Raw genomic sequence first — 20,093 nt, 5'->3', positions numbered from 1 at the left:
GTACATTATTCAACAACAATTACTCATTTCTCAATAGTAATTTAATTTAGCCCCCTAATTTTACTTATAGCAAAATACTGGAATAATTAGCTGCCCTAAAAATATGCATATCTTATTTATTTTATATTACATATATACAACATTGTGGGAAGAACACCTAGATTGAGAATGTAATTGAAGAAAACTATATTATTTGCGATAAAGCCAGATAATTATTATCTATTATTACAAACGTTTGACTACTACATAAAATAACAATTGCATTAATCGAAGAATGAACTTAAACCGACGATTTTTATAAAATTAAAAATAAATAAAATAAACAAAATCATTGATGTATGTTGATGTAAGCATTTTTTAAAAAAAGTTTATGATTTTTTTAGCTTCATATATTTTTTTTATAACGTTTTCTTTTTCACCTGTAAATATCATTATTATTAGATATTAAAGTCAATATACAGTAATATTTGAACAAATAATTTGTAGATGAAAATGGCCAGCACAAGGGTCTGTGACATCTAATAAATTCTAAAAAATGTGAAGGAAAAGTTAATGCAGCAAAATTACTTAAATTATATCAACTAAGCATGAATGAAATGTTGGGTACTTGCTGATTTGTGTACCTTTTGGCGTTTAATCAACCCTTATACTTAACTTTTTAAACTGTAAGTTTTTGTTAAGGAGATACTAGACGAGTGGAGTGATATCTAGCTTTATCAGCCTCCTCATTACACATCTCAAGGAATCCCACTGAACCAACTCGATGCCAACAGATGATTTCTCAGTCTGAATCCCAGTTTTTGGATCTGTTAAGATATATTGTTGTATATGGCATTTTAATTTAAAAGACAAGATTGTGTCACTCACACGCGGTCCTGTATTTCATTTTATTGCTTTATGAACTGAATTGAGTGATTTTTTTTTTTTATAAATGGTGAATTATTCAGCACAGTTTTCTCACATTCTTGCTAATTGAACATCACAAATCACCCTGGACTCGTATCTGAGCAGAAATAGGAATGGTTTGGGAGGAACTCTGTTGAGAGCGGGACAATCAGTGTTCTTTTTTTATTCTTAATTTTGAAATGTTTTCTTTCTCCTACTGTTAGTAACCGGAAGTATTGAGATAGTTCATATTAGATAATTATATAGTTATTCTAATTAGAAGGAACTATAATTTTATATAAGAAGAGGACTTGATACTTTGAATACATTGCAAAATAAAAGTGTCTATCTGGCCGAAGTTTCCGTTGGTTTTGCTCCTGCATAAATAGGGCAGATTTGGCTCCTACGGTTTGTAGATTACTCTAAGTCATCTGTAACAGTTATTAAGCGTGACTGAACTTGTCTCGTCTCAATAATATATCAGAATAGATGATTACTTAACTTGGCTGAACATACATTACTTTGTTACGTGGAACATACCTGCATACAGGACACTGCATCTCCTGAAGGAGTGAAAGTTCTCTGTATCTGTCTGCTACCGCTGCCTCATCTTAGATATTTGTCTTTATTAATCCAGACTTTCTCTGGAAGCTCCGATTAAATACTGGACAAACAACATAGTTATGTTAAGTACTAGGTTATTTGCAAAGATCAACAAGTACGTCTAGTCCAGATCTGCGCGTGTTCTCAGTGAACATGTTTGTCTTGTTCCACCGCGACCTTAAACTGCCGGCTACTTTCACTTTGTCAGCCATTATTGTAATCATGGCTGGTCAATTTTTCTGAGAATTAAACTTGGCTAATATTTATGATTGGCTACATTGTCAGGTAGCATCCCTTGAACTTTTACTTCAATCTGACTTAATGCGAGCCCGCTCTAAATTTTCCTGCTCAACCGCACGTACCAGTTTTAGTCGATTCATTGTATTGCATTCTGCAGAGTTGGCTAGGAAAGAGTAAAAGAGTAAACTACCGAATTGTAATCTTGTTTATAGTGCTGAAGATGATAGCATAAACAATTGAAACGTCCTTACTCTGGCTGTAATCAGGCGCTCAACTTACTTTGGATCTGGTTTTCAAGGCAGAGTTCACTAGGCCTTTTTGGGAATTTCAAGCCCTACTTACTGCTACTCTGTCGTCTCTATTTTAAGCAATTATCTAATTTCCAAAAATCTCTTAGTTTTACCCAATTAAAGAGAAATCTTTGGCCTGAAAAGAATGATTTGCTGTTAATTGGCTTTAAAGAAATAGCAATTAGCGATATTCTAAATGGTGAACAGCTGAGGTGGACCCAGTACGAGCTGTTTACAGGCCTGCAAGGGCTCGCGACCCATTTTGGAATTAACTATTTGCTAATAATAGATAAAGTTGTCTCTTATTCCCTCAACTGGATAACGTTGTCGGATGTGTGCTTTTCGGCGTTTGCAGTTGCTCTCTCCACTATGTATGAATGTGTTTCCTCCTGCAACATCTTACATGCTTCAGGGAGTACGTGATCGTCCCAATCTGCCAACTTTTATACAACCAGCCCATGGTTCAAATTGTAATATGGCTCTTCTGGGGGATTTCGTTTTTGAGTTCGGTACCTAGAAATATTAATTCGAGCAAAAAACTCTTTTGAAAATTGTCAAGATCTCAACATCTTCTCTTACTAAAGGTCGGCGGAAGTGCTGACAATCAAGGATGAAGTGATTAGGAGGGTGAACACAGCCGGAGCTGGTTTGGAGACTCAATAGTTTGTCAGTTGATGGGGGTCCTGGGTAGATCAATACCTGACTAGGGGTGAACTCCAAGGGGTGGCAGACCCTTGCGTCCTGTCCTGGTCTCTTCTTGGGTACTTCATCACTTCCTGGAACATTCTGGGCTCTCTTCGTTAAATCTTGCTTCCATTGAACAGTATCTCATGTCTCACACAGCTTTTCATATATTTTGGGGAACAATGGTACTTCGCAATTAGACGTTGGCACACCCCATCTTTAAGTTTTGAAATGGAGAGTGACTTGGATTAACAGAAAACAAAAATTTCCTGTAGATGTGTGATAGAATGGGCTGGACGATCATATTTGGTATTTGCTTTAGGTACCGCCTCGAGTTCAACAATCGCCTTTTCGGCGAAATTTCCTACCGTAACTTTTTATACTTTGTTGCATCATCTCTCACGATTAACTTTAAACTTGGATATACTCTGTGGACCTTCAAAATGTTTTTGGAAACGTTCTCTTAGAGACATCATTTAGGGAAACTTGTTAGAGGAAATTCCAAAAGTTAAAGGAAGTGTGTTGGCTGGAAGTACCATGGTGCAGAAGAATGATCGGCTAGATTTATAGATCATATGTTTTACATTTTAGATTAGTCTTATTTTCTTAAACTTTGTATACCCGCGGTATTTTTAGTCTTATACATTTTCCAAGAGTCCCTGAGAATGGCTGTGCGACTTTATGGACGGCTTTTACATTTTTTCCGTCATTTCTTGGAAACTTGCCAAATGGTTTTGTTTGAATTGGACATAAATGTAAAATAACTACAAGTATAGATACATTAGGTGTTTCTTTTTGATTGGAGATTTAATAGGGAATATTGATTCATTGCTTCCTTCAACAGCATTAACTTCAATACGTAGTGAACACGGATGGTATTAGAACACGATCTTCTTTTTGGCACAGTTTCCATGTTTCCAAGGAAAAAAACAAAGAAAGTCCGAGATTTCTCAAACAACTTGAATGGCAGCCAGGGAAATGAGTCAGATAGAAGAGCGTAGAGTTTGTCCTGATTTTACTTTGTGAAAACGTGAGAATTTTTTATATTTTAGAGAAATCTGGCGTTTTCAGAGGATCGCCTGAAACTCAATTCCAGAATGGCCAAGATTTCTTTGTGTGCTAAACTGGCCTGGAGGGAGATAAAGATGGCCGCCTCCACCTAACTAGTGGACTTCCTGTTAATGAGCTGAAAGTGAAAGTGTTTAACATGATACATATTTAATTGCGCTCCAGGAGAACTCTCTGCGCCTGCTTCACACTGGCTGGCTGTCTCCAGCTAGGATTTCCTCTTCAGTTGGTCGATTTTCTCTGTTGATCGAACAAATTTGTATTAGTTTCTTTTTTGCTCTTTCAAGTGGAATTATTTCGATCGTGCAGATTCTCCATCCTACTTTTGCTGGCTTTGAGAAAGGTCCTTTGAGTACGAGAAAATGGTTAGTGGTAGGATGGCTTTGAGCTTCGCTTAGGAGCCCAAGGGAACGCGACAATATGGTTTCTAAAAAACATTTTAAACTATAAAACTAACTGTATAACTAGCTATAAAATAGTTTGCTTACAGCCTCCATGGAAAGGAAACAAGTAGTGAAAGAAGGCGCGCTTTGTAGTGCTGATGAAACTAAGTAGGCGGTCCATGGTCTTGCTGTTCGGATGCAGTAAGGGCAGTGGGGCTCCAAACCGGTTTCCAAGGAGGCAGGAATGTTGCCCGTTCTACAGCTCTACTTAGATCTTTTTTTAGGCTCAGCTCTTTGGACTTGACATGCCTCTACTTCAACTCCAATTGGTAAGAGCAAGCTACAGGGATCGAGTCTTGGCAAAGAAGTGCGAGCTTTGTGCTGTCTTGATCGCCGCAAACAAATTGTTGCATGTGGACTCTGTCCCCCGTGTGTGGGTAGTTAGTAAAGGTCATACGGAATCAATCCTGCCCTTTGTCTCTTCTAATCCATGGCGCCAACAATTTTCTGTTTTTTCGCGTACTCCTTAGAGAGACAGAGTTTCAATTTGGAGGTTTCCCTGGAAACGACGCGTTGCTCAACATTGGTGTATGTGTGACGAAAGCTTGCTAAATGGAAGTCTGTAACTATACTTAGATAGATACAATTTGCAGAAAGAGACAGTGGAGATTGTGACGTCTGTGAGGTGAGATGCAAAGGAAGTCAAGTAGCACCCATCAGTGCCTCCAACTACTGCCAGCGAAAATTACAGCATGCGAGCCAGCTAATTATACACCGCATTGTGTTGATACTTGTGAATCTATCGGACAAGTGGTGATTGTGTGGGTGGCCGTGATTCAGCGCCCTTGGCCCCACTGGCCGCGCTCCGCCCCTTTCCCAGGCCCATTGTTTACCTTCTGACTGCGCAGGCGAAACCTACCTAACCTAACATACTCGTGCTAAAGTAAAGTTTCACCCGCATTATTCTATGTGGTTCCAATTGTGGAAGATGGTTCCAACAATTTCCAATAAACTTTGCCAGTCTACTTGAGACATTATAAACAAACATGACGATTGTTGCCCTCCAACCCCGTTATTGAACAGAATTAAATGGTTGAATTTACTCAATTTCGTCATTTATTTTATTATAAACTCAATAAGAGATATTGTTGAGGTAGGGCTGAGGTTACAGAATATTGGGATATTCTGCATATTTTCACCACAAATTCTTGTGCTCGACATCATAGATTACCCAGAACGCCAGATTCCTTTTTCGTATTCAAAAATCACTTTCTCTGCGGAAATGTTCCAATTAAAGGTTATAGATTTTGTGAGTAACTAACTATCACTTCAGTTTTATACTAAACCATACATCCGTTTTCGAGAAAATGGTAAAAAAAACAAAAGCACCAGTAAAAGGATTAAACTAAATCCGCCTAAACTTCTAGGAGTTGTGTGAATGAAGAGACGTGGTGGCCATGTATGGATTTCAGCCCAATTTGAGAATTGCGATGCCAGACAGCGGTGATGGCAGCAGGTAATTATGTCCGCTATTACCTAACTTTATTGTAGCCTTTTCAATGAAACTGCAAAATATCTAATGACTAATTATGAGTGGAATTAGTGTGGCTGTGAATGAGTCATCAAAATGAACCTGTAATATGAATCACAGAGCTCTGATGTCCCCCTCTCGAGCTGTGTTAGTGTCTCATTCATTCCGAATGACAGGGCTTGGTTCCTTAATCTCTGTTGCAGACAGTGCAGAAATGACTTCCGGAATCCAGTTCTCAGATTGACTGAACTCAGAGCTCGTTACCTGCCAAGTGAATATTCACTTGCGTACATTAGCACGCTACCGGTGAAGCGACGCATGAAATGAGTCTCCTGGCTTGCACTGATGCGTGACTTTGTGGAAATTACAGGTGCGCCACGGTACTCACACTAGCAGGTGTAACTTCTCCAAGTAACTGCCCACCCAGTTCAGTTCTGTCAGGACACAGCAATCCACCAGACTTTCTTTCGCTAGCAGTCAATGTAGAACTGAGTGGGCAGACTGACAATTCTGCGATCTACTTCCTGTGAGAAGTTAAATTATTCGCTTTCATTAGGTATTCAGTAAGCACTGGCACACTGATTTCTTATTACCAGCCAATTCCTTACTTATACACTCTTAGAAAGAAATAGAAATGTAATGTCTTTTTAAGATTCCAAATGCGACATGCCAGAAATCAGTGATTTTCTCTATAGGGAAAAGCAGGCGTACGTAATCAGATTAGTGTTTGAAATAAGCTGGAATAGAGTACAAATGTTTGGTGCAGAGTTCCCAGATACGGTGTTACTCCGGATGAAACAGCCGATCATTCTTCTGCACCATGGTACTGGCGGCCACATGGTATTGAAGTGGTGCTTAAAGCGGCCATGAAGTGCGTCTTGACAATCTGCAGACATACTTCAGTCCATGGCATCAGACACATGTCTAATTACTTGAACCCTTTTCCTGCCAGATCCTCCACTAGCGACATCTACATCTGCAAGGACAATGTTCAATATTTCAGTAGTATGATATGAATACAGTAAAAGCTCCTTATTCGCGCTTCCTTCATTCGCGTTTTCACTATTCGCGGATTAAAAAAATGCGACCAAATTCCTATATTCGCGGAAGTACACTATGATAATAAAAGGATTCCAATAGGTATCCAACCCAATATCCTTTGTAAATGCCGTCAAATGGACTAATAAAAAAAGTAAAATAGATCTTATTACAACTTTGCCTAAAGTATGTTGTTAAATGATATCGCCGAGGACTTTGACATAAGCCGCCTTCGCCGCGATCGGTGTTTTTGAGAATGTAAACGCACAGAATGAAAGCAACCTTATTACTCGAAGAATAAAGTATATTTTTAAATGTTGCTGTTCCGTTCTATAGTAAAAGCCGCTTTGCGTGTTCTATTGTTTCGTCTTTCACATTCGTTACAAAAATTGTGATCGAGTAACACGTCTCTACCGCTCTTTTTCTAATTTATAATGTCAACTAAAAAAAATGAGAAACGAGTTTCGACACGAAAAAAATCTGTTACCGCTAAAAGTGAAAATAGAAATGCTTGATCATTTACGCCTTGGAGAGTCATTTGCATCCATATCACGCTCATTCAATGTCAACGAATCAACTGTACGATCGATAACAAAATCCGAAGATAAAATAAGATCGTCTGTAGCTTCAACTTCACTGTCAGCGAAAATTGTTCGTGATCCAGCAATAGAAAAAATGGAAGTGGCGTTGTCATTATGGATCGAAGACCGCAACCAAAAAAGGGTGCCCCTGAGTGGTCCAATGGTCCGGGAGAAGGCAAAGTATCTTTACGCTCATTTTAAAGAACCTGATGGTAGTTGTAGTGGCAAGTTCAAACTTTGACTGCAAACAAAAGCTTTTAAAAACTGCCAAGCAAGAGAAAATTACAAAATTCTTCAAACCATTGCCTAAGCCTTAAGATAATTAATCAAAATGTTCAAAAACTTCAATTAAATTTATTTTTTTATATAAATGTTTTTTTTTATTTTGTCAGCTAGGAACGTATCCCCTATGATCTCATATAAATTACCATTCCGTATTCATGGTTTCTGTATTCGCGGCATATTTATGGAACATATACCCCGCGAATACAGAGCTTTTACTGTACAGTAGCAGGCTTTCCTATGTTATCGACCTGATCATCAGTAGAAATTCTACTATCGTATAGAAATGTCGAAATTAACTTGGGAAATACTTTTTTCTTTTCTTCATTTTTCGTGGCCCTTAAGTAGAAAATGGAATATTTTAGTCTTGCCATCTCAAAAAACTGTAGACGCAGAACTCAGATATAGAATACCACACAGTTCTCGTTTCGGATTCCCGTTAAAAGGATCTGTTTTAGTCTGTAACAGCACTACATCTATCTTCATTGATTCCTCTTACCCCCCACCAACGTAAAAGTTCGATTAAGAGAATTGATGTGAGCAAAGACGTCAGAGAACACATTCCCGCTCGCAGACTGACCATTTCCTTTGATTGCAGTTGTTACCAACAATAAGAGAAAATAAGAAAACTTGTGTTGTCCAGTTAGGGGGCGACCACACTCATATCCTGTAGTGCAGAAGCAGCTGCTGCAATTCAGGTGAAGCCATCAGCATTTAATGGGAAAAACTTTTGTCGGCTCACTGGGCTCTTCAGTAGAATCTGAAGGAGCAATGGCGCTCTGAGTGAATAGCGTGATTTTCCCAGTTCCGATTTAGTCCAATTCGGAGTGGGTTGTAATGGTGACAGCAAGATGACTCTATAACGGTGTGAGAGCGGCGGTAATCGCCAAGCTAATGGGGAGGCAAGTCGATCTAAAGTGGAATGATTGTCATTACGTAACAGTGTAGCGGTGGTCTTAATGGGAATGGCCGGTCCTTGGACTTTACACAGACCAACCTGTAAACAGTGTTGCCACTTTACTAGTAAATGTTGCTCTCAATAATAATTTTAGCTCCTTGTAGTCCAACCTTCTTCTATCACCCTTCGTCTAGTAGTGACTAGAAAAGGTTTTTCTTTTTGTATGCATTATATGCATAGTCTTTGCACGCAGGCGTAACTCCCTTGGCATTCGTGGTATTACGATCTTGCAGATTGTCGATTTTCAGCTCCTTTCTAAACTGTTATTTCAGGTAATAAGCTAAATTAGCCCTAATGCCCTTATTCCCCTACTGTTTTTCTTTGAACGCAAGTAACTTATGGAGCTATTAGTTAATGTGGGACATCTCTCCAGGACACTTTATTTAATCGGGATTCTGTGTGATGGGATAATTCAACAATAAGGCATGTCAGTTAGAAGTACCAGTATATCAGTGTACCAGTATATATCAGTATATCTGCACATCAGTATATCAGTATCCAGAGTATCAGTATACCAGTATATCAGCTTATCAGCATACCAGTTTATCAGTGTACCAGTGTACACCAGTTTATCAGTTTACCAGTATATATTAGTATACCAGTATGTAACAGTATACCAGGTTTCTTTAGACAAGATGTAGGAGTAAAGGAAGCAGTTTTGGTTGATGGTTTCTGCAGCCAATTCACTCACCTTATTATTATTTATATTCAATTGGGGACCAGCTCCATACAAAGGAGTTGGGTCTTACAACAAATGTGAAAGATATTGTGAATACAAAAATTTTGCAATAAAGTGACAAAACATCAAATCAATTATCAAAATATTAAAGATTAAACATTTAAAGGAAATTGCAAAGCATGTAATAAAGCTTAAAGAAGCAGAAATACAATTCAGAAGTTTTACCATATTCTCTTTAAAATTAGATTTACCCAGAGCACAATCTTGTTGCGGATCTATTTTATAAGAGATAGCGTTTCAATTCACTCACCTGCTGCTCCCTAAATATTCTGAAGAATGTTACAGCAAAACTCCAGACCCAGGAAGTTACCTTCATCAGTTGCCAATTCCAGTTCAGTCAAAAATGCAATCAGGTGATTGGAGGCGGCCTTCAATACATTAACGGTTCCTGTACCGCTTTGAATCTATTAGTGTGAATTCATTAGCCGATGACGTAACTGCCACCATATGTCCGAATGCGGCCGCTCCAAGGTCGTTACTTGGAGCTCTTGTTACTTAATACCTGTCCCGAGTTAAAGGTTACTGCAGGTTTAAAATTGTAAACAACTATTCCATTTCAACTCATCTGTCATTCATTGTTTGAGAATATTAACTAGAATTGTCAGCAATTTAAAGGAGAACAATCAAAAGTGCTAGCATTGACTTGGTGGTTATACGAATTGCAAATTAGTCAATGCAGGCAAGTTATATTCAATTTTAAGGAAAAGTGTGCTGTTTAAGAAAATGGAGAGCTCGCTAGACAAGTATTTTCCCAGGTGGTTGGTCATGGGAAACTGAAGTCGTGGAGAAGTCCCACTTTCCAGGATGTAGGCAACACCGTGACCCCCCCTAACTTTTAGAACACCTTTTAGCTTAGCGGCGGTGGGGCGAATGTTAGCAGATCATCCACTGCAAGGAGGACATTAGTCCAGTTCTTCTCTCATGTCAAGGATATTCCTTGAGCTCATAAATTATAATGAAACGGTGTTTCAATTTGGCGCGACCACTCTCATGACTTCCTCTGATTGAAATGACGGAATCCACATCTGTTTCACACACATTCCACAATCATCGTTCCATGATAGAAGTTGAACCAGAGTGCTAAGCATAATGAGTTTATGTACAACTTCATTAATACCCAAATACTCGACAAACAGTACCAAGTGATACTCGTATTGCTCCGAGTTTAAAGGGATTAATTGCATTCAATTCGGAAAAACACCTAAAAAAAAGCAATTAATAGTAATTTGGTCTTTCCGCGATTCCGTGCTGGACTTATAGACACGCCTCTTTGAAACTCGAAGTTTCCGTATCTCAGCCGTATATTTCCTGTGGGAACTTTATAAAAAGTCACTTCCATCCCATTGCTTTCCCTTAGGGCGAGAGAAAGTCCACATAGACACTCACACGACTCTTGCTATGATCCCAAATAAACTTACCATATTTTTTGCAATCGGGATATTTGTTAGCTATAGAGTAGCCTTTAAGAGTCAGTGTTGTTGACATTCGAAAACCAAGAAACTTGTTCTAGCCACAGTAGAAGAAAGCTACTTGAGGTGGGGGGTGGGTAGAAATTCTCGTCAGTGAGAGTGATACGCGGCCATCTGAATATTAGCTGACGTCACAGAGCAGAGAATGTTGCCTCTTAAAATTTATGATTCCAGGCTAGCGTTATTTTGGTTGAGCTTGCTCTCTCTCTCGTAAATACACATTTTATTTATGGCATTTTTATAATATCTGAACAGGTTGTGCAACTTTTACACAAACTAAAGAAACAAGGTTGTTGGCATATAAGAAATAAAAACATGGGCCCACAATAAACCTTTCACCGGTGGACAACACTGTCTGTTGTTGTTATTCCAGCGCTATTTAGGCTGGCCACTCACTGGTTTCACTACTTTGTCATATCACTAGAGTGTTCTGCAATCTCCTTTCCGAGGGTAATGTCGACTTCTCGAACTGGAAAATCGCCAGAACTTTCGAACTTCGGTTTTATCTAAAGGTGACATTTATAAAATCTTCAGTTTGAGTTGCAAATCAAATTAATAATTTTTGTTATTTTTACACCATTTTTTTTAAACTCACTATAATAACTGCTTACAGGAAATTGATTTATGATATTTCCTCTCTTTCCCCAATTAAGAGGAAGTAGGCGATCGTGCCAAATTGCTTTCACCAGGTTTACACGATTTGTGAGTTCACAAATTATGGGCAGTATTTATTTGATTTTAGTGCTTCAGGAAGACTTTTTTTTCCATCAGGTTTTTGGTAATGTCGGCAACTGGAATTGCCACTAAACTTTAGTTTTGGTATTTTTTCGAAAAATGACTCTTTTTTCGATTTTCTATGAAAACTTCGTATACTCTTCGCATTGCTGTAAATCTTCTTGAACGAGTTCCCATGAAAATCCATGGATTTTAGTTATGGAGAGGGGGGAAAGAAGAAAATCTCCCTAAGGATCAAATCTGCGCAAAGTGCGTTAAAAAGTTAGCCGCGCTCTAACCACATGTTCATGCTCATCAACATGAGCTTTCCAAAGCCATGACAGAGTGCACCAGATCCTGTCATTTACCAACCACAGCTATGACGAACAAGTTGTTATCGGTTCTCTTCGTTTAGGGTTACAATAAAACAGTACAGATTATCTAGTGTTGATAAGAACATTAACACTTCTGCAATGAGTGACTGTTTGATTGTTACATCACCATTTTGCACACTTTATATTAGATAAAACGGCTACAGTCTGTCGAATTTCACCTGCCGACCAGTTGGAAATGATTCGTAAGAATCAGCTAGTGAAGTTGATACCCCAATTACGTGTATTCATGAGCGTATTGTCAGGTGGCTCCTCACCTAAATAAAAAATTTGAAATGAGTGCAATTTTTTGTTGTTTTTAGTGGTACGTGGCCATCCAGACACTCCTCAGATTCTCGCTCTCTTTACACCAATCTGTCCTTTGGGTAACTCTAAACCTTTATTTAGAAAGGAAATCCAAAACAGTAGAATCTTGCTTTTACCACAATAGTGGGAGGGAGGAATATTTGATCTAATATTGGGACAGCAGATATGCAGACTTGACAGTGTGGAAATAATATTCTTACAAGAGAGCAGTTGGCAACACTGTCCTTGCTTAGAGGCTGTGCACACTCCACAGATCTAGATCTTCGTTCTAAAATCCCAGCTGACCTGTCTGCATGCTTCACTAACTCCTAACACGAAGTGGTGCACAACTTCAAAGCTAGCGTTCCCAGGGTCTAGACTCTAGACCAATCAGAACGGAGACCAACTCGGCCGGAACTGCCCTCTAACACTCTCACTTTGTTCGTTCAGCTTTACTTTAATTGAACCTACAAATTCTATTCAAAAGACAATTTTGAATGACAAATTTTCTTCAGACATAGCATTTTTTGCTTTGTCTAATTGGCCTGTTAAAATCCAGGCTTTTTTTATTATTATTTTTGACCTAGGGTCTAGCAGATCATCTTCAGGACTTGTGCCCTGAACTTTGGTACTCTGGGGACCTTCAAACATATTCTCTCAGATGTAAACTGAACAACTGAGCAGGATCACTGCAGTTGCTCAAACCTAAGATGAATGTAGTAAACTTCACTGGACCTGTTAATACGGCCACATACTAGTTGTGGAGATCATACATAATTGACACTGCAGCTGTGCCTTCGGATAATAACATCAATGTATAAAACAGTCGAATAAGCGTCGTTGAAATAGTAATTCTCATTCATCAGCTGATGGTTCGGTCTAATTCATGTCAAGTATGTTCTTTCTCCTTCCACTGCCACACCGATATTGAACACTTCACTTCTAAATATAAGTTAGGGCTGTAAGTTAGGGAGGAAAAAAGTATTTTTGTAAACTATTGTGATCTATTTAGGTCTAGAAGTGCGTTTAAGTGCTGCTTCGGCTGCGGTTGACATCTGGCCACCTTTAAATAAAATCCAACTGTTTCCATAAGCACGAACTGCAGACAAATAAAAGAATCACCTAAAACTTTTGGTACATTTTAAAAAACATTCTGGCGATGTTTTTAGTTTAAAATTTGGCAACTAAATTGTATATTGTCCTAACTTAATTGGGATAGTTAAAGTTGTTTTCTAAAAAGCTCTCAAAAAACAAGTTCTTGAAACGTTGCAAACAAAAGTGAGTATTATTTAGGTTAGGTTATGTTAAAAACATCTTTGAAGCTGTTATCGAAATTGAAAATCGATTCAGGTTTAGATTGACCTGATTCCGCCAAAGCCGAGGTATTCCTCTTACAAGTCCACACTCATAACACCCGCTCCTACTAAGTGAAGGTAAAAAGATTGGGCTTCCTTTGATCACTACAAATTACAGAAAACAGGAAAACAGTTCTGTACAGCAGCATTTCCAGCAAAGACTGATATTCTAGCATTTAGGCATCTCCAGAGGCTTTATAGCCAGCCATAAGTTTTATACAAGTGTTAGAGGCATACTATTTACTGGCTACCGCGAATGGAAAGGGTCTCAATGGGAGCAAACTAGTTTGACGAGGAGAAACGCAGCTCGCCGCAATTATCGAATATTCCAGAACTTGGTGTGTTCATTCAGCTCTTGTTGCGTCCAAATTAAACTTCTTTCTTCTCCTACTTTACTGAGCTTTTTTCTATTCAAGAACAGCTTTCTCTTTAACCAATTTACGTAATTAAATTTTATCTGAAAAGGAAGTTGACTTTGAAATACTTTTTAAGGAAATTTAACATCATATCACAGCTTGCCCAAAGCACAACTGAAATTAATATTCTTTGTGAAAACGTTGCCGTCCAAAGTCAAGACCAAACATGCCAGCATATGTCCATTTAAATGCCTCCCTATAGTAACTGCCCAGACAAGTGTCTACTCTAAGTAGCTGTAGATCTTCCAACTTGGAATTCTGGTTAAATACTTCTTAAACATCCTAAGAACGTACCTTACACCGAAACGGCACATGAAGGGAGTGAACTTCATTGCTCTCAGAGAACCCTGCTTAAAAGAGTACAGCTTGCTCGCGCATTCTACTACTACAAAGAGTTATTAGAACATCTTTCTAGGAGGAGAATCCTGTCAAAGAGAGGTGATCGCTAAGATCCCCTTAACTGCCATTTCTGCTAACCATTTTTTGAGTACATATTGTTTCTTTGAATTAAAAAGTGTTGCTAAAAATTCTTGATTAAAAAGTTTTGAGTATTCAGATCAGAGTTTAACCATTTTGCGTCCATATTTTTTATCTACTCCATTCTAGCAAATTCACAAATTGGATATTAAAAACTGCCTCCGTCGTGTTACAGCAGGATGTCGAGCAGTTCTTGTACGAGGTTCAAGCAGAACGCCTGGAAGAAAGACCTCTGCTCCAACTGCTACCGCCCCAAAGAGGAACATCAACCTGTGGACCGGCCGAGACTGCCAAAACTTTATATTCCCTTAAAGCCACCATCGCAGGTAAGCCAAGCTTCGCTTTAAATCAATCATCTTACTCTCCACCTCTTGTAAAAGATATCGATTGTTGCTTGTTACCGGAAACATATGGTTTTTTGGGCCAAAAGCATAAAAAGTTGTTTTTTTAACTAGAAAGCGGGCTTCATTTCCTTTTCTGGCATCCTCAGAAAACTCTCCATCTTCCTTATTATTGACTTCCGTTTCTCATGAGGACCACTAGCTAGTCTCACACTAGCCTTGAGCAAACTTCATAGCTCTTAATAGCTTGCAAGGCCTTCTGATTATTCAAGAAGATGACGTCTCTGCAATTCGTTATCACTCGTTTTATGATCTTAGCAGCTCCAGCTCACAAGACTGTGGCTATATTCGTGATTAGTGATAACATTCTGCTTTTTTAACATCTCTCCCTGAGACTTTCAACTGTCACACAATATTCTGAATTTATAATTTAATTGGCATCGGTGAGCAGTTGCCAGTAAATACATCGTATAAGGTGATATAGTGTAGGAAGTAAACTTGTCGGTGGATGTAATTGATGACAGGGGAAATGATGATCAGGTTGGGTAACAGTGCGATGATTCAGATTGCTGGGCTCGCCAGCGGAAAATTTGCGTTCAGTTTCATAAGCGTCTTCAAGCTGAATTACTGGTTTAGTCGCTGTGAAGTTAGACAGAAGCTAAACTGTTGATGTTAGGGCTTTACGGAAGTTGTAAAGCTCTTGCTACAGTTCTAGAATAAATGCTAACTTTGAACCACATCGTTTCCAACTGCACATACAACAACATTGAAAGTACAGAATGTGAGTTATGGGAGCGGAGCAGTTTCTATGCTGACCGCCTGCACAGTGTCGCAATCCTAACTCTAACGTAACTTCTTCACGCTCCAGATCTAATGCACCGGAATTATTCAAGAACTGCCAAACGGATATTGCAATTAATTACCATCTAGGTAAATATTTCTCCGCCTGTTTACCCTTCACTGGTTATTGCTGGTCAACAGAATATCAGCTTAATCAGTAGCTAGAGGATTTTTAATCACTAACCAAACATTCTCAATACCGCAGATTTTTCAGAGCCTGCAAAAAGAAATCAGTTTTTTGGAGAAATGTTTCAACGTATTAAGCAAGTGGCAAAAATGGATAAATAGCGAAAAAGAAAAAAAAATGTTAAAGCATGTATGGGAACACGATGAAGAATACAATCACCTGCCTTTACGATTTCGAAGATGCGTGAACCAGTAGTAATGTTCGAAATTGATGAACTATGGTATTTAGAGATCGTGTACTTTGCTTTACCCGCGTCTAGCAGCGACTTTTAGAACAGGAAATGCTTTTTCCACAGCTCTCTCCGATCTACCAGTTACATCACTGTCATTTTTGCAAGCTAACAATTGTACCATCCTTACTGAATATCCCGGTAATTTGTATTCAGGATTGCGAGAAAATAAAAGTTCCACCTTGAAAATAAGAATGTGTTAGAAATATTGGTATAATTGTCTTCATTTATTGAATTGATCGAATAAAAGTGTGCAAGCTTCGCAAGTCAGTTTGTTCAAATGTTTTTTTTTTTTTTTGTTTGTTGCAGGGTATCTTGAATCTAGGTGGTAAGAATTGCTCTCCAAGTTCTCCTTCCAAGTCTAAAGGTAAAAAAAAATGTGTGCGGTTTACGAAAGAAGAGAGCGAGATCATTGGCTACGATGGCGGAGACACTGATGAAGAAGAAGATGACGTGGACGAAGATTCATGCACCAACTGGTCGGGCCAGGAGTTTGAAGAATCTGGCGACGATGAGCGCGCTCTGGAGCGGCTTACCAGGACCAACACGGACTTCAATTCCGTGCTTAGCAATCTGTCCACCAAGCCGAGTTGCGCACCACCACTGCTGCTCGGTGCCAAACACCACCACAAGCAGACCCTCCAGGTTACTCTCTCTCTCTCTTTCTCTAATTCTGAACCTTCCCAAGTAATAACGCCTCGATTCCTCCTTGACCCTCCCTTTTTCAATTGACTCTAGTTTGAATAAAATACATTTTGTACATAATTAATCGCTTCAGTTCCTCCATTTTACCTCCAATTTGGTTTTTGTGATGAACATTTTAGTGAAGAGATTTTTTAAAAAAACTTGTAAATTGTAGGTGAGCATCCAGCCATTCGGTTCCGGTTCGCCAGCTACCTGCAACTCCATCGCGGCCAGCAGGAAGTCACATCTACACAAGTTACTGGAAGATGAACAGTCAAAACAGCCCTCTTTGCTAGTGTTGAGCAGCTCTCCAGATGAGAATGATGATCCATTGCGAGAGCAGACAGTCCAACAGGAGCAGAAGGAAAGGAAGAAGAGCGGCGAGGAACATCTGCTAGAGTTGGTGCCTATCAAAGCTGTTTTCATTGAGTCGACCAGGAAAGAGGAACGAGGAAATCCAGAAGGGAGGAAGACTCACATTCAGAGGGGCAACGTCATCACCAAGTCTCATGAACAGGTCAACTGGCTTTATTTTTAATTCATTTACTTAGTGTCGTCTATATGTTCGTCGACCTAAATTTAAGTAGCAGTCATCCCTCCCACTGGAGAATCTAAATACAAGTTACTGTTTCTAATCGCCAGAATGCAGGAAATGATTGAAAGACATAGGCGTGGTGAAAGCTGCTAATTTCCATCTGTTTAAGTCTCAACATTAATAAATTAATTAATTTCAGGTGAAGAACAAGTTGTACATACAGAATATTGCTCAAAAAGAGAAGCGGAGTAGTTTACTTCAGGACAAAACCAACGAAAGTGAAGACCTAAAGACCTTGATAATCCGAACAAATGGCCCTGATTTCGAAGATCCAAAGAACGTCAAGAATCTGGACGACGGAGGGAGCAGAAATGAGATCCTGGAGGACAATGTCCCCGCTGCCCCTGTACTCGTCCAGCCCACCACACTGAAAATAGAAAGCGAGGTAATCAAATTTCTTACAGCAGGAAGTGAATTCGATACAAAGAAAAAATCTTTGGAATTAACTTGCGTTATGTTGTCCAGGTGACGGTGAAAGTGCTGAAGCTTCTGGATGGGGAGCACGGTCCAGCCGAGAGCAGGGAGATGGCTGGCGAGCCGGACGGCAAGGCTGACTCGGACGAACCGGAGACACCATTAAGTCCGCCGCCAAGAGCCTCTTTTTTACATCGCGACGCCAAACTCTCTCAACTTGGGGCGCTCCACTCGCCGCCACCCACATCCCCTCTTTCACTGGTCAGTATCTCATCGCCTCTAATATCAAGCAGCTGGTTACTCAAGGCCGAATTACTTCTTAATCTAGAAAACTTGAAAGACATTCTAATTCCTGCTTGTGGCACGGATGTGGGATCTGACTATTGGAATATTGATAGAAAACTTACCATTAGGACTGAGGATTCTTTTGTGCTGCTCTGTAATACTCCTCATCCCGCCTTTGACGTTTTCCCAACTGACACATTGTGAATAATGTCGCAAAAACGCGCACGCATCAGATACACGTTGCACTTCAGACTTTAGAAACCTCAAAATCGATATTCGCTTTGAAAATTCAATGTCTAAAATTTGGAGTGGCCGAAAGTACTTCTACTACAAATAGTAGAAGCTCTTAGTTTGTCGTACTTGATTCTGATATCAATATTTTGAGGTCCTTTCCAAGAAATAAGAAAGCTATGTGTGTGTAGATTTCTATTGAGTGTTAACAGAAAATCTCCAGAAGGAAATCTCGCTCTAACTTTGGGCTATTCGTACTGGTACCAAACTTCATGACCCGTTATTAAACTTTCCGTATTTCTCTAAAATGGCTTCCACGATTAAGTAAAGTCATGTTCACAGAGGTTTTCATAGTTTTATTTAAAAAAAAAAATCTCAGGAAAATTTATTTTCGGGATGATTTCCGAGATCTCTGATACCTTGAGCACCCCATTAGTCGCCTTAGTAATCAGTGGATTGCATTAAAGGATGTTAGCAAGATTCGTTAATTCCAAGCTGAAAAAATAAAAGGGTAACTAAGAGGGGGCTACTTTAGTGAAAAGGATTTTCGTTTTTTTTAACAGGGAGATCATGGTAAATGGACAATCAGGTTTAAGTTTAAATTTCAATATTGTGGAAATAAGACAATTAAACCTTACAGTGCACCTCATCAAACACGTTATTATTAACTCAAACTAACAGAGAATTAGAAGTTTTTCAATTAGAACTGACTGAGAATTACGGGAAGAGAAAAATCACGTGAATTTATGTTTTATTTCACTTAAAAGTTAATTTTGATGGTTTAAATAATGAATGAAGACAGCTAGAATAAATTACAAATAAATACAAACAAAAATTGTTTATTACCAGATTAAAAAACTTTAAATTAAAAAATAATAATAATGTTTAAACATTTAAAAGCCACAAAGGAGAGTTTACAATACTAGAAAGACAAACTGGTTGTAGACCTTGGACTTCATGTGTTATTAACGATAACAGCAACCGAGTTGTTGGATTGCTCTTACTAGAGACCGCTTGTCCACTGCTATGAGCCATCCATTTTAGTTATTAAATGGGGTTGGAAATAGGTACAGCCGATCTAAGACAATTGTTACAGTTACTGGTGCCATCTCAGTTGGTGAGTTTTCTTGATTTTCTTGAAAAGTGCGTTTCATTTAGAAGAGGTTTATTTCGCCCTTTTTTTTTCCAACACACAAAAATTACAACCGAAATCCTGTCGCTAATTAGTTTTAAAAACCAAATTCACTTCTTTGAAAATGTAATATCAAGACAATAATATTCCCAAAAATCAAAACACAAACTAGTTTAATCTTATTTGAGGCGAAGTTACGCTATTACAAAACAAAAAAAAAAATAGTTGAACTTAATTTTTTTAACGTGAGTTATAACCGAATGATTAATTTTCAATACATTTATAATCATTTTAAATTAATAAATGTTGCTACTATCAATTCACTTCTTACCTTCTTTTATTAATTGGATGTTAATATCAAAAGGAAATGGCAGCAAGTTCTCAGAATTGATTTTCGTTTAGAAGCACTGTTAGACAGGAATCCTTGACTAGTTTCAATCTACAGGAGCTCAGTTTTTTGAATGTTTATTTCCTTTTTTTTTTACTTGTTTATAAGAAACTTCAGCAATATGGCTCGTCTGCTGAATATTTCAAAATTAGAAGAACATAATTTAAATTACAGAGTTACAAAAAAAAAAAAAAACTTTTACCGAACATCAGAGAGAAGTATTTTGTGACGACAAAATTTCAAGTGGAAGTTTACTTGAACGCAAACTCGATGTATCACATTGTTTAATTATCGAAATAATCGAAACCAGATTTTAATAGACCCAGAAAAGAAAAAATCGTTCTCTCAACCAGGGTTTTGCTCATAAAAATAATTTT

General features: G+C 38.5%; 1 protein-coding gene and 1 long non-coding RNA gene across 9 annotated transcripts in view; one reads left to right on the top strand and one right to left on the bottom strand.

Annotated features, from left to right (window-relative positions):
- LOC141460980 (uncharacterized) overlaps positions 1-20,093 on the top strand; it is a 32,656-nt gene that overhangs the window by 4,353 nt on the left and 8,210 nt on the right. For 4 of the 8 annotated variants that reach the window (XM_074141538.1, XM_074141536.1, XM_074141537.1 and 1 more), the window contains exons 2-6: positions 14,566-14,716; positions 16,297-16,632; positions 16,847-17,188; positions 17,406-17,651; positions 17,732-17,941. In XM_074141538.1, the coding sequence (XP_073997639.1) occupies positions 14,566-14,716; positions 16,297-16,632; positions 16,847-17,188; positions 17,406-17,651; positions 17,732-17,941 (1,285 nt within the window). Of the gene's footprint in view, positions 1-5,580; positions 5,670-14,565; positions 14,717-16,296; positions 16,633-16,846; positions 17,189-17,405; positions 17,652-17,731; positions 17,942-20,093 lie in introns of those variants that run through there. The other 4 variants (XM_074141540.1, XM_074141539.1, XM_074141541.1 and 1 more) reach the window with 4 other exon arrangements.
- On the bottom strand, positions 799-9,726 carry LOC141460989 (uncharacterized). Its single transcript, XR_012462452.1, has 3 exons — positions 9,533-9,726; positions 1,426-1,549; positions 799-1,316 (listed from the first exon to the last, which is right to left on the bottom strand). It is a non-coding gene; the product is annotated as an uncharacterized lncRNA (long non-coding RNA).

Source organism: Rhodnius prolixus, unplaced genomic scaffold (genome assembly GCF_049639745.1).
Source record: "Rhodnius prolixus isolate KJV_2025 unplaced genomic scaffold, Rpr scaffold_6, whole genome shotgun sequence".
NCBI lineage: Eukaryota > Metazoa > Arthropoda > Insecta > Hemiptera > Reduviidae > Rhodnius > Rhodnius prolixus.
Note: the sequence above shows the minus strand (reverse complement) of the source record. Positions and strands in the feature narration are given on the sequence as shown.